Source organism: Camelus dromedarius, chromosome 1, assembly GCF_036321535.1.
Source record: "Camelus dromedarius isolate mCamDro1 chromosome 1, mCamDro1.pat, whole genome shotgun sequence".
NCBI lineage: Eukaryota > Metazoa > Chordata > Mammalia > Artiodactyla > Camelidae > Camelus > Camelus dromedarius.
Window position 1 is genome coordinate 59,967,601 of NC_087436.1, and position 22,503 is coordinate 59,990,103.

General features: G+C 33.6%; 1 protein-coding gene across 5 annotated transcripts in view; it reads right to left on the bottom strand.

The window, feature by feature from the left end:
- The window catches only part of CCSER1 (coiled-coil serine rich protein 1), a 1,104,264-nt gene that overhangs the window by 818,909 nt on the left and 262,852 nt on the right, over positions 1–22,503 (bottom strand). For all 5 annotated transcript variants that reach the window (XM_031469432.2, XM_064484846.1, XM_064484851.1 and 2 more), the window contains exon 5: positions 18,378–18,498. In XM_031469432.2, coding sequence (XP_031325292.1) covers positions 18,378–18,498 — 121 coding nt within the window. The remainder of the gene's footprint in view (positions 1–18,377; positions 18,499–22,503) is intronic.

The following is a 22,503-nucleotide window of genomic DNA, read 5'->3' on the forward strand; positions in this document are numbered from 1 at the left end:
GTTTGTAAAAGAAAATTATTTAAGACAACATTAGAAAAAATTTTGTATCTTGAGTATATGGGTAATGTGTGCTTCTTCTTAGTTATGATGAAAATGTAGTAAGAAAAAATACGCTTTATATACCCAGTGTATATTGATTGATAGTTCTTGCTTTGTCTTCTTATGAAGTACAATATAGGAATTTTCTCTTCTTTGCATGGTATCATGTTAACTGACACTCATACCTATCGTGCTAAGTGAAATTTGATCAAAGCAAGAACACAGTTCCAATAAGCATGGATTTTGGTTGCTATGGAACTATGCAAAATGAGACCTGCTGGTGTTACCGACACGTTTCAGTTAGTAAAGAGTAACTGTGCATTATTTTTACTTTTAGAATTTTGAGATTGTTGCCTTTCTAGAAGTCATAATAAATAAATAATGATTCATACTGGTCTTTCTTCAATTCTTTGCATTTGATGACTTTTTCTTTCTTTGGGGTTTCCCTATTTAGTTTCAATCTATTTCAAGGAAAATATTGATTGACTTAATCATGGTTGATTACACCCAGTGGAGTTTGACCGATACATTCACTCAAAAGTTAACCAGAGGAACTCGTAAACATTTGGAAAAATGAAAATCAGTCACTCCTCAGTTTATGAGTACAAATCAATTCTAATAAATACAATCTTTTCACATTTTATAAACAGTGAATATAGGAAATCTACTGATAAATTTATTGCTTTCAATTTCATTTGAATCTGTAGGTCAACATTCCATATTGAAGGCCTTTGCCTTAAATTTCAAATCCTCAATACAAATACTATTGAGCAAAATAATTTCACGTATAAATTTTTCTATTTTCTTCTTTTTAATAAATCTGTCACAGATCACTTTCTGAAAAGAACACAATGATTCTCTGATGCTTTTCAAACTACCCTTCAATAGTTCTGTCACTATCACCATAGGAACTGAGGCCATTCTATCAAGTTCTTTAATTGTGTCTTCAAGTGGAATCTATCATGCTTTCATTGAGTCACTCTGAATCTGTGTTACCTAAATTATGTTCCAGCAGTTTTGTTAAAGTTACATTATGAAATAGGTCCTATTTATTCTTTGAGAGGTTTCTGTTTATTTTTAAACTTTGAGCAGATAACCACATTAAAACATTTTTGCAAAAGATATTATTTGAATGGATTTCTTTCCTGGTGAAAATTAAAATGTGAATTGATCTTAGTTAATTTTAATGGTAGACTGTCTTTCAGCAATAAAAGCAGAGGTTTGATTTGCCACCTCCCAATTTTATTCCACTGCATCAAGGGCCTAATAATTATGGAAATAAGCTACTTACCATATAGAACCCCAAACTGAATAACTGCGTGCACTTTAAAGTTTGGTTCCTCAACCTCTATATCTATAAAATAATAATAACTGTCTTATATTTAAAACTGTCACTAAAAATAAATGAGAACAATACATTAACTATAAATCATTGTTCATTTGTGTTATTCTTAGAATTACATGCTATGTCTCTTTGCCTTTTTAAGTGCCCATATATAAATTAGTGTGAATCCTTTAGCTCAAATAGAACAAACTGTACAATAAGGTATTATTTATTTGGGGAAATAAAATTTATGTATTTGCTGGCATGAAATACATTGCCATCTGTTGTTTTAGACACTCAGTTTCCCATGAGGATGAAGTAAAGTAGACGATAGTGCAGCTAAGCTGTAACTACCTAATAGATGGATAAAAGCCCATTTCTAAAGTAAGTAGGCAAAAGAATCAAGTCTTAATAAGCTAACCAATTTGGGAGATCAGCGCCAGATTGGCCATTAACAGTCATCTTAGTTCAAGTCAAATTCATAACAATACTCAGCATTTAAATTGCTCCTTATTTTTAAAGTACTGTAATCTAATGATAACACTCTTTGGTTATGTTATTGAATATTAGCTCAAAAAATTAAGTGACTTTCCCAGCATAGAATCCAATATCTATAACTGAAGGAGGGGATGATATACTACATTAGTGTTCAGACATACAGTTACTTCAGGGAACCACTGAATCAAGATTATAGGAGTAGAAAATACTTAAGTCATTTTAATATTTAGTAAATAAATTTACAGACAGGGTAATGTTGAAACCAGATGAAGAGCAGGAACTAGAAATTATGAGAGCATCTAAAAAGAATGCCAAATGGGAATGAAGAGAAACTATCAGGTGCCCAACAAGGTGAATCAGGGTCAGAAATCAAGGCAAGGGATACAGGCAGCAACAAAGCCATACAAGGAGTTGAAAAAGAATATTGTTTTGAACTAATGGCTGTATTACCCAGGGGACCCATTTCTTACCTATGGCAAGAACTGTTCTGAAAGTATGCTGGAGTAGGGACCACGAGTTTTAAGGTGTACGGAGTTAATTAAGTGGCAGAATTCTATTTTAATTTTTATTTGAGAAAAGCACATAGTCTTCAATAAAAATTCTAGCTACCATTGATTGAGCACCAATGATATACTTGATATTTCGCAGCCTTCTTAAAAATCCCTCTAATGAGTCTATAAATTAAGCATAAACTTCCAGTGTGTAAATTCCTAAGATTCAGAGAGATTATGTAGCCTGCTCAAGGTCACCAAACTTTCAAAAGACAGAGCAAGAATTTAGAAGTAATGTTAAGTTGATGATTTTTCACATTGCCCAAGATTAGTGAAATCTCAATCGATATTACAAGAATGTTGACTCCCAAGACTGAGCTTTTTACCACTGCCCAGTGTATTTCGTAAATCTGTCTTAAAAATTGTAAGTCTTAGAAGAGCATACTAGTTCTCACTTGCAGGTAAAAATAAGGTTTTCACTTACAAGATTGATGTATAAGATACTGGAATTCACTTTTAACATTTGAGATGTTAAATTTCTCTATGTGGAAATATTTTCTCTTCATCCTCCCTCAGTACACTGGTGTTAATGACCCTGTACAATATACTGAACCATGAATCAAGATAGTACGCTCTTTGAAAGAAATAAAAGTTGAAAAATGGTTTTAGTTATCAGAGAAAACTTAATCATGGATTTGGAAAATTGTCTACCCACATCATTAATTATTAATCCCAGAACTCAATAAAGTACCAAGCATTCTCATTATCCTTGTATTTATTACCCAAGTCCCTACATTTATGATTCTGTATAGAGAAGTAAAATTTGCCATACAATAAAATATTCACAAGTGAACTGACAGCTTATAAAATTATCCTCCCTCAAACAGTCTCATCCCATTCCTATCCCCACCTTCAATACGAGGTGCTTGAAAGATAATTTTTACCTTAATTGATGATTTCTAAAGGATTTTGGGAAAGCCAATGAAATCCTAGTAGACTTATGTGAAAATGATCCTCTTAACATAATTACATACAATTGAAGTAAAGGATGTCATATCTTAAGAGCTATCATTCTACTTTGTTCAAAATATTGCACTTTCCCCAAAGTTGTTATTATAACTTAAATGTTGTAAAATATAAGGTAAACAAATTATTCTCATGTTGTCTCAGTTTTTAGCCACTTAGTTCTTTTTTCACTCTTCTTACAAAATTTTGGTCTTCCTATTTACAGGATTCAATAGTTCAAAAGTCCTTTGGAGGACTTTTTTTTCCATACATATTATCTTTAGATACATGGGGCTTTTTTACTTATAAATACTGGCCTACAGAGGACTTAAATGATCATGTAGTTTAACCACTCGTAATAAATCTCCTCACAAATGGCTGTTCAGTGACAGGGAACATGCTATCTCTGAAGGCCTGACCTTCTCCATTTATTCTATGTGGTAAATCTTTATGGACATTTAAGACTGTTAAAATATCACTTCTTATGAGAGGGCTTCCCGCTAATCTGTGTTGACCTCTCTACTACAATCCACGTAAAGCTAGACTACTATTCATTGTTTCAACCATTTATTCTGCACATGCTTTTAGCCCCTATGAATCTGGTGCTATGCTAAGGCCTTCAAATGCAATAGTGAAAAAGGAAAAGGTTCCTTCCACACATCAAATTAAAAGTATATATATTGTGATAAATCCTTAACAAATAAGTATATAGTGGAAGGAAATACTATTTTAAAAAGAGAAAATGCTGTACATGGAAATCCTGAGAAAAGGGCATCTATGATCTATATGAAGTGACTTTTTTTTTTAAATGAGAAGAACTTCTGGGCATAATCTAAGTGGGACAATTGAAGACAAAAGTTAGTTGCTTTGTTTAAGAAAATAACAGAAATTCTGCGTGTGTTAAGTATTATGAAACAGAATTCCCTGTCAAATTGCCATAAAGGGTAAAGACATTTATCTAACATAAAGTATCATAGCTAATGGTTGATTTGACATACTTCTCAGAGTATTAGTTTACGTGCCTAGGTACTTAACTAGAATCTTAATCTCCAGATGGGTGCCGAAAGTCTAAGTGTACTGTCTTCATAGACAAAATCCCAAGCAGGAAAGGAGACAAAAGGACAATAAAGAGTTTTTCAACCATGTATCAGGAGAAAAATATTTCTCAGAAGCCCTTAGTTGACTTCTTAGTAGGTATCCTTGTCTATAATTGACTTACACACTCACCTGAAGACAAAAGCCTACAATGTGCAAATGGTCTTGTCATGACCAAGGGAGCCTCAGACCAGACATAATTCATCATCTGTGGCAGGTATACGGCTAATTTCAAAACAGAAAAGAGGTATTTTAAGAAAGAAGATGACAACTAATATTATTTTCCAGAATGTGTTTTCAAAGGGTAACTTTGGAGTGAGCATGGGGCATATACAGGATGAGGGTAAAAAAAGTGGAGAAGGATCTTGAAAAAAATACTAAGGAAATTAAAAACAGGAAGAGAAAAGCAGCAAGAGAACACCAAGGAAAGAAAACAGCAGAAGAGTCCATGTCAGGATGTTAGGGGAACTTTAGGACACTGATGGAAGGACACTGTATATAGGATGAAGATATGACCAGGAGAAATTATTGGTAATTTTCTGAGATGTAGGCATGGAGGTGAGAATCACTGTATTTAATACAGTTCCTGGGAGTAAAGTCTATGACTTTTTATTTGGAAATCAAGGGAAAGTCTAACTTAAAGGACTGATGACCCTGATGACCACAATGTGATGAGGTTACATTTTCATGTATTTAACTATTTCTATGATAAGTAATGTAAAGGAAAACTTTGAATGTAAAGCATAAAATAGAGTCTCCTTACTTAGAAAAAAAAAACTACCATAAAAACAGATGAATAGAAGCCAGCTAGTATACAAGGTAAGAGGAGAATTCTAGGCAAATTAAACAAAATATATTAAAGCCCTAAGCAAAAGAAGGAAGTATGTATTTAAGAACTGAAAGCCAGTGTGAGGGGAGAGAATAAGAGAATTGGCTTAAGACAGGACAAAGGGAGAGATGGAAGGGAGCTAGACAATTTAAGGCCCTGAAGGACAAATCAGAATGGCTTTAACTTGATGCTAAGGATAATGATTTTGAGATCTCACTTTTGAAAGATGTCTGAGTTGTGAAGACTGTCTGGAAGGAGAGACAAGAATAAATGTGGAATTCCACTTAGGTTACTGAGATCAGCTGTGAATTCTTTGTAAGGTGGCAGCAGTGCATTCAGAGGAAATCTGCTGGAGAGCCTTGGTATCAGGAACCATCTTTGGTTTCAGAAATGAACAATAAGTAGATGGTAAAATCATTTACTAAGCTAGCTAACACCTGAGGAGAAAGTGGTCTTAGGAAAATGTCTTTGATTATTTAAGTTTGTGGGATGGTTGTTAAACAGGAAATTTACAATTAGCCATGCTGAGTTTGTGATGCTTTTGAGACATCCTAAGAGAGAAGATAATTAGAATGCTGAACTTACAGAACTAGAAAGCCTGGTTTGGAAAGATGAATCTCCTAGCATAAGCTCTTGGAATCATGTATTTAACCACTGCTTATGTGAACCATCACCTTGGCACTAATCTTTGGTAGATGGTATTTGGGATATGCTGTAACAACATATTAAACTACCTTTCTCAGAGCCCTGTACACTGTGTGTGTGTAAGTGGTAGAATATTTATAACACAAAATTAAAAATTTTAATCATTTTAAAATGTGGGGTTGGGTGGCATTAAGTACATCCACACTGTTGTGCAACCACCACCACCATCCATCTCCAGAACTCTTTTGTCTCCCCAGACTGAAGCTCCGCATCCATTAAATAATAATCCCCCATTCCACTAGCTTCCTTGCTCTTTTGTGGCTGGCTCATATGATTGAGTATAATTCATCAAGTTTCGTCCACATTGTAGCATATGTCAGGATTTCCTTCCTTTTTAAGCATGTCCGTTTATTTATTTATTTAGGTGGGGGGATTTCCTTCCTTTTTAAGGCTGAATAACATTCTGTTGTTTGTATGTACTATATTTTGTTTATCCATTCATCTGTCGATGGCCATTGGGGTGCTTTCATCTACTGTATATTGTGAAAAATGCTGCTATGAACATGGGTGTGCAAATATCTGTTCGAGTCTCTACTTTTAATTCTTTGGGATATATATAAAAAAGTGGAACTTTCAGATGATATGTTATATTTAATTTTTTGAGGAAACACCATACTGTCTTCCACAGCTGCATCATTTTTCTAACTCTTTTAAAAGGGGGTTTCAATTATCATTGAACACATAATAAAAATGCTGAATGATTCTGGCCTAAAGTTGAACTGTTGCAGCTTACCAACAATCCTCCTTCAGATTAGTATGTAAGCAGTGCAGTAAACAGCACATATGTGGTCCATTTTTATGTATAATTTCTATGAGCTTTTATTTTAAAGACAGTGAAATGATAATACACATATTCCACAATTTTTTATCTATGAAGCATAAACATGGTTTTTTGGTTTCATATGAATTAGTTTGCATTTGTTATTATTCTGTCAATTTAAATGGCTTAGAAGTAACATTTTACACTTGATAAATTCCTGCTTTCAGATTAACATATATCTCATTGGTTGGTTTTGATTTTTTTTTAAATAAAGTAACAGAAATACTAATTTGTAACATATTGTACAATAATTACAGATTTTAAATATCATCATCTGTATAATTATAATGCAATTATAATATGAAATTTTTTTTTTTGATATTTTTAATTTGGGGCAGGAGGAATGATCATTGCTTAATATCTACAAATTTAACAAGCCCAGAAATATCTCTGAACCTTGAAACTGAAACCATGAATTACTTCTGTGCCAACTGATATCAAATTTACAAAGTATACACAACAGCTATTTTGACAACTGCATTCTTTCTACTGGCACAAAATTATCATAGATAAATAAAATATGTACAGCAGAAAAATATAGAATAAGTTCCCAGAAGAAATTTATATTTTAAATTTGTATGAGTCTGCAATTTTTTTTGTTTTTGTCTTTAAGATCTTTTTGAGTTGAGTAAGTCATTTATAAACTAAAAGAGTACTGATTAACAGGAAATACACGTAAGTGTCTGCCCTCTTGAAACTTAAGTAATTTCTACTGGCATTAGACATTATCCACTGTATTAACAGTGGAATGGAGAACGAGGAGAACTTTAACCAAACTTTGTCTTTACTGGTAGCAACATAGACCAACCTTTATAAATTGGTCCTTCAACTCAACCAAGATTCTGAAGATGATTAGTTAAAGAGCAGTATGTTCAATACACCTGGCAATGCATTTAGTTTGTTTTTCTGTTCACATACCTCCAATGACAGGCAGCTCATTCCTTAGAGGGCAGTTTCTTCTGTCCTTGGCCAGCCTTGCTTGTTAGAAAACTCTTCTTTATTTTCAACCCAAATCTACCTCCCTAGATCATCCCCACCAAGATCCTATTTCTCATCCTGGAGCCAGTCAGGGACAGTCAGCTCCCTCTTCCCCAACACAAGCCTTGGGGATCCAGAAGGCACAACTACTACCCAGTAGTGTGCTGGTAAATGTTTAACTTATAACTCCACTTTAGTTATTTTTGTTGGTGTGTAATAATATTGCATTATATTAATGTATCAAAATGAATGTATACAATTTCCTGTGAATGGAAATGTGCATGGCTTGCAATGTTTGCTTTACAAACAGTTCTACTATGAACATTCGTGGGCTCCTGGAGCTGGTGTGAGGTTTCTCTGGAAATGGATGGCAGTCGTAAGACACATACATTTTTTCACTGCAACAGACAGTATTAAACCATTCTCTGGAAGGGGTTCCCCATTGCCCACACCCTTGCCCACACTTAGCCCTGTCAGGTTTTATACTTGTGCCAATCTTACAGGTATGGCCCGGCATCTCATCGAGTTTTGATTTTCATTGAATTATTTCTAGTGGTGTTGTACATCTTTGTAAGTGTTTATTGGACATTTGTGTTTCCTGTCCCATAAATTGCCTATCCATATTTTTTGTCCATTTCTTTGCTGGGGGAATCTGTCTTTCTTTTTTATTTACTTGGAGAAGTTCTTTTAATATTTTGATTTCCAAACTTGAGTTGCTTTGTGCATTGCAAATCTTTCTTTCAGTTGATGGGATGTCTTTTGATCAGTTGTGACTTCTAATAAACATAATTTTCATTTGAAACAAAGAAACTGAGGCATGGGTATGATAAATATAAGGCACTATTGTGAATATGAAACAGCCCTCTTCCCATGCAGGTTTTTGGAAAAAACAACACCTGTTTGTGATTTTGGTCAGTTCAAGGGTAGAGGCAGCTGTCAGGAGATAAGTGAAGAGATTTCTGTGGAAAGAGCTGTTGCCTAAATTTGAGTCTCCTCCATGGTTTTAGGAGGAAAAGATGGCATTGGGAGGAGTAACTTTCTAATCCCAAATCTAGTGAAGGGTCTTCAAGAGAATCATTTAGAGTTTCAAATGTGTTTTGTGCCATTGAAAACACAAGAGACAGATGCTGACGTACGCCTGAGAAAAACGAAGCAGAACACGGACAAGATTTTGACACCTGCCAGAAAGTCTGGAGACTGAGGATGGACCGGCCAGCTGCGAAAGCAGTAGTAGTGTCCTGAGCTCTCAGAGCTGGTCAGGGAGGCCGAGATGGTTTCTGTGAAGTATCTGGAGTACGAGAAAACCCAGGAGATGGAGGCTAAGGATATACCCATCCAGTCTTGACAAGGGAACCGCAGGACAGTTGGCCCACCCAGAAGGAGACCTCGGCAGAGACCACTTTTGTGCCCAGTCACGAGGTCTTAGAGCCAAGTGCAACCTCTTTAAAACTCCTCTCACCAACTTGGAACGGAGAACCTCTCCCCTAGACTTTTCACGCTGGTGGCAGGGGTGAGGCATTTACTGTGAGGAAGAGGAAGCTTAAGTTTCAGAGCCCTCACTTGTACCTGAGGGCCCTTCACAAAGCCCTAGAAAAGATCCTTTTTTTTCTTTCTTTCTTTTTTCTGACTTTTTTTTTTTTTAATGGCTCTTCCAGATATTAAACTTCAGGCCTCACAAAACCTAAATCTATCCTTCAGTACCACTGCCCTTAGTTCTAGGCAGGCCAAATTCTTGCCTTGGGTTCTGTACTTGAGAGGAGTGCATTTCTCCCTTCTCTGGTGGTGCCTCTTTCGACAAGGCGAGAGTTCCAAAGAGCCAGGGTTCCTATGGCTCTTTGAGCCTTAGCCTCCACCACCCACCGTGCTAGGAATTCCCATTCAGGCGGCTCTGAGTCCTCCCCTCCCCGATGTACTCCCACACAATGGCCCACAGGGCTGCAAAGGAAGAGGCCATCACCAGCAGTGGTGGACAGAGCTTAGATGGGCTGAATTCACCCTCTGGCCTGAGGTCCTACTCACGCAGAAAGAAGCCCAAGGTGGGAAGAAAAGAGGGGCAGTCTAGGTGTTTCATCAGTTAAGCTGTATCAATTGCTATTGCTTATGAGAGGATCTTTCTGTGTTCATAATATCTATTCACCTTAATGGAAAATGTAGTCTCATGAGTTACTGATTAATTAAATTTAAAAAAGATTCAAGAAAGTTGATTATTTTTATACTTCGTGTGTTACTCAAGAACCAGTGGATTTTAATACTAAATAAATAAATAAAAATCCTCAGAGGAACTGCTCCACTTGATTAAGCGTTGTTATTTTTCTCTTTCTGCTCCTTAGCGAGTCATAATATCTGGTCCCTTGTGCAGAACAGTCAAGAAATCCTACTGTAACATTTGCATCTGATCTGGCAATCCTTCTTTGTACAGTGAACACACAAATGCTATTTTTCAGTTGAGTTGGAACAGCCTGATAAGATGACTGAAGTGTTTCAGTTCATCAGTGCAGTACAGTACCATTGTACTCTTTATAGTGTGATATTGAAATACAGTGTATCAGATCACTAAAAAAGACTGCTGATGCACCACCATTGTTGTGGAAGTAGCTCTCATGCACAGATAAAAGTCATGGTGCCACCTTCAACTGCCCCTGCTGACATCATCCTATGGAAGAATTCTGTTTGCCGATAAATGAAATAGTTCATTTCAACTTTTCTATAATGTGGATAATAACATAAATATTTAATAACACCATAAACAAGGCTATACCACCCAATATTAATTTCCTGTTTTTCCCCTTTCATGATAGACTAATAGAAAAAAATCAAAAGCTTTGAAATCTAACATATCTCCACTTATCAGCAGATGACATAGAGCAAGTTAATTTTATTGAAATCCAGTATCTTTATCAATAAAGTAAGGACAACAGCACCTGCTTTCTAAGGTTGTTTAGATTTTCAATATATAAATATAAAATGTGTAGAATAATTCTGGGCACAAAAAAGAAAATTAAAAATGACTGATTTAATATCTCTTATAGGAGGAAGTTGGGGGTAAGGATAGTCGAGGAGGTCTATATAAACATGATGTTCTATGGAATTTATGATTTTAGATATTTTCTCAAGTTTACTTATTCGTAACATGTAATTACTTATTTTTTAAAGTTATCTTTTTTCAATTGCTAAATTTGAGTCTCTTTTACAATAAAATCTTTTTCTTAATCTGCTGTGTACTTAGGATAATGATAAATAGTAGGTACTCAAAAATCAAAAATGATTAATTTTTATTTATTTTGGGGATAAAATAAGTTATCTTTAATTTAGCAAGTAGAACCAACCATTATAGTTATCTGATACTGTCAAATTGAAAATAGAGTTAGGTTTGATTTATTCCTAGCCACTGTTAATATTTCAACTTTAACATAGAAAATATTTGAATAATTAATATTTGAAGATGCCACATGAATTCAAACAGTAATTTTCTCATACAGATTGAAAAGATCTCTGAACTAGGAGTTTGGAAACCTGACTCACTTGTCTGGGACATGATAAGGCTGTTTGTATTTCTAAACTGTAGTTCTCTGTAAAACAAACACTGGCAGCACAAACTTCACAGAGACATTCTAAGGAGTGAAAATCTAGGAAAGCATTTTGTAAAATGTGAAGGAGCCTCACTTTGCTTTTTAAAGGAGTCTATAATAAACATTGATGACTATTCTCAAACCTCCAAATTAAAGGATCCCCACAATTGCTGAAAAAAATCAAGGTTCTTTTAGATGAAGTCACTCCCATTCACTACTATAATATTTGAACACCTCTATTATAGTACTTATTAGACAAAAATAAAATTGCCTTATTCTGTGAAGTCTCTTACCAGACACTTAAGACGAGTATTTTTTGAGGACAGATATTTTCCATTAGTCTCTTTTTTGTTTGTTTTTTAATCTCTTGTACTCAACACAAAATTTTATACATTTTAGACACTGGAATATTGTTTGTCGAATTTATACATATATTGTTCAAAATAGTATATTTGTTTATTCATTAGCACTTATATAGTTCATACTAAGTGTCATGCATTATTCTAAGCTTTACAGATATTAACTCATTTAATCCTCCCAACAATGTTCTGTGTTATTATCATCCCCAGGTTGTACCTGAGGAAACCAAGGCACATATAGATTAAGAAACTTGTCCCAGATGACCCTTTAAAAAAAGAATAAATTATACTTTCCTTTCAGTTACTTTAATTACTAAGTGTAGAACTCGACACACTAGACAATCATTTTATTTCATATTCAGTTCTTTTTATAGACTTTTACAACCTAAAAAATATGAATGTCATTAGAAACCAAGAATGTAAAAGATGATTAGCATTTGCAAATCAACAGAATAAATAGAAGAACTTAAGTAACACAATTCTTCACTGTTGATTATCACAATCAATCAGTACCTCTTCATTTGTGCACCTATTTCTCCTCAAATGAGCCAGGAAGAAAACTGTTTCTTTTAATCCTTCTTTCCTACTTAGTACCATTCGTTTTACTAGGTAGTTAACACTTTTATTGTTGTTGTTATTTTCTCTGTTTTTATGTTTGTTTGGAATATAACTTTTGTTAAGTCCTTATCAGTAAGGTTAAAGTTCCATGTTTTGTCAAGGAATGAAAAGGCATATATGAATTTAGAGAGATGGTATAAGGTGGAAAAAAAAGGTGCTCTCTTCACCCAGCATATCCATTTAAAATGTCAACATATTTCCAGAGATACCATAATCTAGTGCATCAAAATAAAATTTGTTTTTAATAATATAGAGTTTAGATATTAGATATTACAGAATTAAGCTTAGTATTGTCTCTGTAATTTGGGAATAGAAATGTCTTATTCATGGTTCTGTGTGGATGTAAAAGACATAATGGAGATTTCAAGGATGATATGTACAAAGATAGATTATGGTATAAGAATGGATTTGATAACAGTCAATGGATGTAGTGGGCTTCTTGTCATTGAAATTTTTATATGACTATTTTGTATAAATAATGTAGGTGGATTTACGGCCAAAGAGGTAATGGGACCCAGTGATCTTTAAAACCTCTTCCAATCTGGAGAATCTATTCCAAACAAGATCAGCTGTATTGTGTTATTATTATTATTATTATTTAAGTCAAAGTGTTATATCCATTTCTTTGATTTAAAAATGTTATATTTAGCTAAAGATAATTAAGATACAACAATTAAAACAAGAATGTGATTTTTTTATTTTTTAAACAAAACCAAGTTATAAGAAAAGATTTTTAAAGGGTGTACATCGGAGAGGCCTTAAACTTTTCCAAATTTAACATATGACAGTATTCATTCATTGTAAAACCAAATAAAAAGAGCTGATGGAACTTTCAACTTGTGTTCTTAAGTATCCTCTAAGAATGAAATAGGTTAAGTTTAGCCATTCTTTAAAAACAAGTCATTCTGTACTAAATGATAGCATTGTGCCCTTTCAGAAGCAGCTCAGTGAACCTTCCTCAGGTCAACAAGGTGAAACACTCCAAGGAAGCCTTGAAACTTGGATTGAATGACAGAAGAGATAGGTAATGCTTTGTTTCCATAAAAGGAAACAATAGATCAAATCTCTTAAGAAGCTTAGATCTCTGTATATAAAATAAAAACAAAATATGGAAATGGACAAAGAAGTAACAGAATAATTTCTCACTCTCCCTTTCATGTCTACATTTCTAAATTTACAATGGCCATAAAACCCCTTCTTTTTATTGAGTTATGATACATAGAAACAGGGCGTCTGCATGTCAACAACATATTTCTAATAAAAACACAAAATAAAATCCATAACCAATCATGGAAGCAGTATTCTTTCATTCTCTTCAGATATTGAATTTTATATACCGTTCATGAGGTGCTCATTTGCACACAGCTGTATTTTGAGAAATGTCCACTTTTGAGTAACATGCTGGGGCCACCAGAACCCCGCCTGCAGCTAGCATCTCCCTCTGATTGCCTGGGACCCAGCCGGGCTTTCCTGGGCTGCAGGAGGTACTCTCATGTGGAGTCGTGGGTGATACCCCAGATTCTGCCTCCAGGGACCCCTAGACCTGCCCCCTACTGTCCAACCGCTGGACGAGGCTCCCAGCACCTGCCATCCCCCTGGCTGTCTCCCCAACTGGTTCTTCCATTACCACCTCCCAAATTAACTGTGCATCTCTCCCCAGTTTTTTTTAGTATGAGGACATATTTTTAATATGAGGATTTTAATAAATGTATAAAGATTCACGCTTATCGCTTTGATCCCAACATTCTACACTGATGGTCAAATATTTGAAAATTGTATATTCTTTTTGCATCAAAGAGATTTTTCTATTTTTTCATAAAACTTATCCTTTTCATGGCATTCCGAACTACCTAGACTGAAAAGTAAAGTAAAATCTACATCTTTGTTTTCTGAATTAAGATAAACTTTAGATACATAAATGAGAGACAAACTCTGACGCAGTCCCACTATAGTGCTCAGAATGTAGGTTTCCTTCCTAGAAGATTCAGGTACTTCCTCCCTATCACTTGCCATGCTGAAAAATTTATACTTCACTCCTAAAAGGAATTCATAATTTCTATTTTTTTCTTATTGAATGTATCTTAAAACTGATACATACATGAGAATATTTTTTTAAATTGTCAAACAGAGACTGTTTATTAATCACCAGAATATGACTAAAAGTTGGTAAGATAATAGAAATATGTCAGTCATAAAATTCTTACATTCTAAAATGACATATCAATACAATGGTATAATTAAGACCAATATTCCGGATTTATTTTCATAAATAAATTTATACTGCTATATCAACAAACCTGACTTAGCTTCCAACAATCATATGCTTGACCAAAATCTATACCTTACATTGGAGAAATAGCATCTGTTGTCTTTATACTGTGATTTACCTTTTTATGTGTATTTTTTACCTTTTCACTTAGATTACAACAGCCTCAAAAATACATTATCTTACAAATTCTTTTGTCTGAAAAGTCTTATGTATTCTGGAGCCCATGTACTGAGAAGATGATTGCAGTTCTTCCTAGCAAGATACCTACGGAGTTCTAAATTACAGTTTCCAAGCTTCAAAGACTCAATGGTTTATGAATTCATCATGTGAAACATGTAAAGTTAGAAATAAATATTTACATAAAGAGATAATTCCATTCTGAATTTAAAGGGAATATTAGGTATCCAAAGACAATGTCTCAACTTACTGCATTCTGATAACTCAGTATTATATTGGTGGGTTATTATTTTTCATAAGAAATCCAATATACACAAAATGAATAACACTACACAGGGCTTTGGTAACTCCATTTATAAAAATGTGATATGTTTATTTACCTAATATATTTATTGTAAAATTTTTTTTAATTATATTCTCGACTTCATATTGTGTTTAAGGTATGGCTCTCCAAGATAAATAAAGTGACTCCTATATTAAAAATAAACAAACTTTGGTTATGAAAGCATCAAAAAACAGCCCAAGGCAGGAATTCCTAACCATCAAGTTATACTGCCTCTCAACAGCACAGGTGGATAAAATAATATCGAATAGAATTAAGTAGGTGAAAAATTATTTAAAACGAGAACTGAAGATATACATAATTGTATTTTAAAGTAGTATTTCAACATCCATAGTTTTAATGTAGTTATTTCAGCATCTATATTTTAATATCTATAATAAAGAATTCTGACTTTTAAAACTAATGATGACACTGCCTATATTGAGCAGCCACTGTTTTGACTTCCTAGCATCTGTATCTGCCTTCTTTCACCAACATCACCCCTATTTTGAGTGTGGAATCACTTTTTCCATCTCATCTTCACCCTCTGCTGCAGAGTTTGTCATGTAATCTGATTCCAGCCAATCACATCATCAAATATTCCTGGGTACAGTGAATGCCTCAGCATAGTCATGTCAAACAAGCTAAGCTGGTCCAAGTCAATGACACTCAGATATGGCTTTATTATTTTGATTAAAGGGAAAGAGAAATCATTTATTTCCACTGGATTTGTTGAAAAGATAAAAATTTGTCCCAGTAGCTGCTGAAGACAGTAATGTCACCACTAGAGGAACCTCTTTGAAAATGGAAACTACAGACAAGACAGCAGAACAGAGATGTAGATGGAGAGAATGACCCTCCAGGACATCGTCAGAGTACTAGATTGAATCATACTTGAGGACATTTTTACCTCTACACTTTCAATTACATATTGTTATACAATAACAATCACCACCCTTGATTTTTCTGAAACCAATTTGCATCTGGGCTTTGTTCATTGGCAAACAAGAGTTCTGAATTAATCACTATATCTGAATTTATATTGTGTTCTTGCCATATAGTCACACTTACCATATAATTATCAAAACAGTAGCATGAGACATGGAGGGCATATGTAATTTCCATTTGATATATGACCATCATTTGGATGGCTTCAATAAGATCACAACTGAATATATATATATTAGAATAAGTTTTAAAATATGAGAAGTCTATGCCTTCCTGGTCAGCTCAAATGGTAAGAAAAATATAATAGAGACATTAATCAAGTAATCAATAACTAACTGAATGTGAGATGTGAGGGAAAACATATTGTGATCTTAAGAAAAATAATGGTAGCTCTACATAAATACAGAAATCAGAAGGAATGAAAAACTTGAGGGGTCTAGAGGAGTCATTAATTTGATTTAGACACATTTAGCATAAGATTCTGGTAGGTTATCTAGTTAGATAAGTCTGGTCAAGAATTTAAATATTAAACTTGCATAATAAGAAACTTGAGGAGAAGAATTTATATCTGTAAGTCACCAGTAATGTTGGTAGCTGCAGCTATGGAAGGGGCAACATAACTAACACCTTTACGGATTTTGAGATTTCAGATCTTGTAACAATATTACTTCACATAACATTCACAACGACCCTGTAAATATGGTGATATCACCCCAATTAACAGATGTAGACAAAGAGTTTAAATAAAATGTCTCCAATTTCCATCTGATACGTAGCAGAGGTAAGATTTTAACCAAGGTCTCTCTGACTTAGAAAAACAAAACCAATAACAAAACCTGCACAAATGAATGAATGATTCTGTTGAGGGAGAGTTTAAATAACAAAATAGATTCAGAGAATAAAGGAGAGTATCAGAGTGAATGCAGGATAACAGGAAGAAAAAGGGCAGCCAGTTAACAAATGCTGTCTACTTCAATATATACCTCTAAATAAAAAGAATGGATATTTATAAAGTAGCTAAGACAAGAAAAAAGACATTTTATGCAAGCAAATAGTACTATTCACCAGTTTTAAGCAGTCACTGAAAGATAATTAAGAGAATTTAAGATCCAATTTACAAATATATAAACTCATACATACATTGCAAAAAATGCATTTGAGTTTTCTAATATAATTCAATTGGCATATATGAGATGTAATTTTCCTCCTATTAGACAAAAAATGACTTTCAGAACTTAAAAAATAAGACTATATTAAGAGTAGTTAAATTGTTTTCACTTTTAGATTGTATTAAAACTGAATTACAATCATTACTTTCTGAATTGGCTAGTATTTCTTTTCTCTATAATGAGAATATTAATACAGACTATCTTCATGCAATCAAATATATACATTGCTCCATTTGAATTCAACATTATTGAATGCAACATTAAGGGATTTTCTAATCGATTTCACAGAGTGTATCAGACACTATCATGTTCCAGGAAACTCAGTCTTCAAGAGCTAATTCAGTAGAAAGACATCAAGAAACAAAATATGATACAGTTAACCTAGGGGAAAAATAGTAGGTGCTTCAAAGAAACTCTCACCTGCCAGCAACCCTTGGAGACACCATACATCACCACATCTCCAACCTGAGACCTTCTAGCGGGCATGGCACTGCTTTCACTAGAAAATCAGCAGTAGGTTTTCCCTTTTCATTTACTTAACACATAACTAGAAATAATCCTAGTTTATTTGATATTTCAAGTCCATAGATCATACTTTTGTTATCATGAATTTAATTCTCTTTGGCTACTGTAAGAAAAAATCTATTATTTTTTCCACATAAGATCAAATTTAAATTTAAATGAAGTTTGATCTGTTTAAATGGAAAAATATGAAAACATTAAATAGTTAAAGTTAAAAATAACTTTCATTCCTTATAAAAGTGCAAACCAACTTAAGGCTAAGAAACTTATATTTAAAATTGATCATATTTTAGACCATTAAAACCCGCAACTATAAGATAAGGAATCTGAGAACAGCACATCCATCACCACAGTATTAAGGAAATAAAGTCCTTCAGTCTACTTACATTACTCAGGTAACAAAATGAAACTTGAATGGCATATAGTTCAAACACACAAAGTCAGAAGGCAGAAGTCACCCACTGAGGCATTAAAGGATAAATCATTTTTTTAAATGCACAAAATTTATTTCTGTTCTCTCAGTATATTAGCATTAATACATTGATTATATGTAACAATTTCTGAGTGATTTCATTCTGATCAGTTATCTAATTATCTAATTAGTTTTATAAAACTCTGAAAAATCAAATGAACAACTTACTGTTTGGAAGGTTCAGGAAATTTTAGTTCTTCTCTTTTCTTCATTTCTATTGTTGGTTCCATAGGAGTGAGAACCACAGCAGCACACGAGACCACAGAGTGGTATGAATCCTCCCGGCAAACTGTTTTATTAGAAAGAAATGATTGTAAACGTCAGAATTATTTCTCGACTATTCTCACTTTCTCTTTTTCATTTTTCAGTAAAATGAAAGAGGTAATTCAACTGAAATATTATCATTAAATTATCTTTAAGTATCATTTTCTACTCTGTCTTTCCAATCCGTAGTTGTATGACCTTAGGCACTTTTTCTTTTCTTTTTTTAAGCCACAGAGTGGAAAAGGTGTTGCCAATATTTTACAATCCTTCATTTTAAAAAAGCTTTTCACTGAAGAATAAGAAGTGCACAAATTATACACTGCTAATCTTTGCAACATAAACACACCTATTTAATTAGCATCAAGATTAATAAACCAACACCCTAACATGCTCTGAAATATCCCTTCCTTATCACTACTATAGCTTCCAAACACAGCCATTATTATTACTTATATAACCATAGATTAGTTTTACCTATTTCTGAACTTTATATAAATGAGTTCATACTCTTCTGTGTGTGAACTATTTCATGTGTGGCTGACTTCATTCAACAGACATCTGTAAAACTCATTCATGTGCAGCAGTAGTTCATTCTCATAGCTGTGGAGCTCTCCACTGAATAAATACAGCATGATATATTTGTACATTTTATTGGTGATGGACACTTGTATTGTTTCTGGTCTGAAGCTATGTCAAAATCTCTATAAAACTTCTTGTATTTTTGTGTGTGTGTGTATGCACAAATAGATTCATATTGCAAAAGTATCTAGAGCCTGTAACTGCTCATAGGGTATGCTCTACACTTTAGGTTCAGCTTTAGAGATACTTCCAAACAGTCTTCTGAACTGATCGTTCTAATTTTTATTCCCCCAGTTTCAGTTGTTCCACGTCTATACTAACACTTGATTTTTGTCAGTTTTTTAAAATTTTAATATTTTGTTAATTTTCTATTGCTGTGTAACAAATTTGCACAAATCTAGTAGCTTAAAACAACACTCATTTATCATCTCACAGTTCTGCAGGTTAGAGGTTCATGTTGGCTCAACTGGGTCTGAGTCTGACTAGGGTCTCACAACAATGTCAGTTTGACAGTGAGCCTGTACTCTCATCTAGAGTCTCTGGGGGAAAAAGCAATGCCCAAGCTCATTTAGGCTGTTAGCAAAATATAATTCCTTATGGTAAGTAGGCCTCAGGTCTCTTTTACCTTGCATGTTGTTGGCCAGAGACTACTCTCAGGTCCTAGAAGCAACTCACGGGTCAATGGCCAATGGCCTGTCCATCTCAGTAATGGAAAATATCCCTCACATTGAAGCCCTCTCATGCTTCAAATCTCTCATTTCTTCTTCTGCTAACAGTGGAGAAAAAAATTCTCTGCTTTTAAAGGGCTCATGTGATTAGGTTATGCCCATGCAGAGTATCTCCTTTTGATTAACTGAAAGTCAACTGGTTAGTAACCTTAATTACATCTGTAAATTCCCTTTTTCCATGTAAGATAACATAATTACAGTAGTGATGTTGTATCATCTCCCCAGTAGAAGGAACTATATGAGGGCTAGGGTCATGTGTCATCTTAGAATTCTGCCTACCATGGCTATCCCTATAAGTGTATAGTGTTATCAAGTTGTAGCTTTGATTAATAGTTTTCCTAATAATTAATAAAACTGAGTTTGTATATATATATTCAATCTTCCTACATGGTTCTGATATGCACAAATTTTAGTTAGGTTTAGTTAAAGAACAACCAATACCCCCCAAAATATGGCTCAAATTTCAGTTGGCAAGTTAGCATGGCATATCAACTGTGAGAAATTATATAAAGCACAAAAGTACTTCTTCACTGTATCTTCAGTCCACAAGTCAATACACAAATAAGAGATGCAAATCAAGATAGGTCACACACACACACACTGCTTCTTTCAAAGTCTGTCAACAATTGGTCACTATGCATCTGTTACTCAGGTTAAGGACAGACATCAAAGTATATAGATGCATTGCTTCTTTCTCTCCCAATGATAAACTCATGCGAAATTTTACAAAAATGAATAATATAAGGAAGGAATTTGCCAATATGAATGAAAGTGCAGTAAAGAAACAAAAAATGATAGTGCTGGAAGTGGTATTTGAGTTGATTATAAATGAATGGCCAATAATCAGTGATCTAAGTACTCATTTCAAGAACCATGACAGGGACAACAATGTAGAAACAGTCAAACACTGAGGATGACAGCACACATTAATGAAAGAGAGGACAAAAATACAACAGGAGCACACAAGTCAGTGAAGAAGTATGGAGCCACCATCTCAGAAAGAGGTGTAAGAAATGATCCCAATGTTCTTCAGTTTTCCCCTAAAAATATTGCTGAGTTATTAATCTGTTCAGCACTAGAGTCTGCAAATAAAATAGATGACCAATGAAAGCAGAGCTGAATTTAAATCAATCTTGTGGCACTCAAGAGGCAAAGATTACTGTCCAGTATGTGTCAAGGAGAAGCGCTAATTTCCTCATCATCTCTTCCAATGTCATCAAACAGATTTTATTTCTTTCTCTTTTTTAAAAAGTTTGTCTCTACTTATCCTTGGCACGAGCTTTGAGTCTAAACCAAATAATTCTATCATACTGGGAGAAGAAAAAACTATTATATTTTAAATTTCCACTGTTGTCTTAAACAATGCTAGTGATGAAATCGACGTACAGTTACTGACTCATTCCTCTGGGATAACATTCACTTATTCAATAAATATTTAGTGAACTACTTGGTATGTTACAAGAAATATACTTAGGGGTAGGATTCAACTGTGAGCAAGACAGAAAAGTCTTCCCTTCCCCCAATTTTAATGAAGTTTTAATTTCTTCTAGAGATATTTTCAAGTAATAGGGTAATAAACTTCAGATCAGAGGAAAAGTTACCTGGATCTCTATGAGGGAAACAGAGCTGAGTTATTTTAAAATGGAAAAGAGCAAGTAAAGAAAATGCTCTAAGTAAACAAGAATATTTTTCAAAACTAGGGAGCATTTGTTTGCTTAAGGTAATATGAGTATCAATACTTAATTTTTATGATCTAGAGGTTGGAACACTTGAAATTGAACTCAAAGACACTGAAGTTAAAAAAAGAATAATTAAGTCAATAAGAAAATAAGCCCCATTAATTGTTGTATGATGAAAGTAAAAATTAATAAACCTATCTAAAGATGGATGGTTGGGAGTTTCATTTAAATGACTGAGTTTTTATATCTACTTGAAATTAAATTACATTAAAGTTTTAATGCTTTTAAATTTCATTTATCACAAGATACAAGAATTTGTGTAATAAATGCAAGGTAGGCAAACAGAGAAGTCACAACATGAATGGGATAATAAAAGGGTACTACAGATTTTTCAAAACAAAGAATATGCCTAGGCTATCCTTTCTGAAACAGAAAAAAAAAAAAAAAAGAACTAAAAGAAACCTTAGTAATATGTCTCTGAGAAGAGAAAGGATTTCTGAGGGTAAATAGATTAGTAGATAGTCATGTGACCACTATATATATATATATATATATATATACACACACACATATATATATATATAATATTTATTTAATATCTCAGATAAAATACTGTATTTTATATTTAAAACAGGAGACATTAAAATATTTCTGATATAAATACTGAATCATTGTTAGACTCTAAAAGGAAATTACACTGTAAGATCAATGGAAACAAATAAATAAAATGAAAATCAAAATTAGCCAACACAAGTCTCTACCTCACCACTTCACTAATAAGTCAACAAGTACATTTTCAAACATGTTAGAGATTCAAGATGAAAACAATATACAATTTTTATGAAATAGTACTGTACATATTTTTTCACTTTTGTTAGATTAAGTAGACAAATTTTACAAAAAGTGCTAAAGTAAGATACGGTTTGCTAATTATGTTGAACTTTGTGAAAGAATGCAAATCTCTTTCACAACTGAGAAATATTGCTTATATACTACACCATTTTAAAGGTAAATGTATAAAAATTACAAGAATTAAAATTTGGG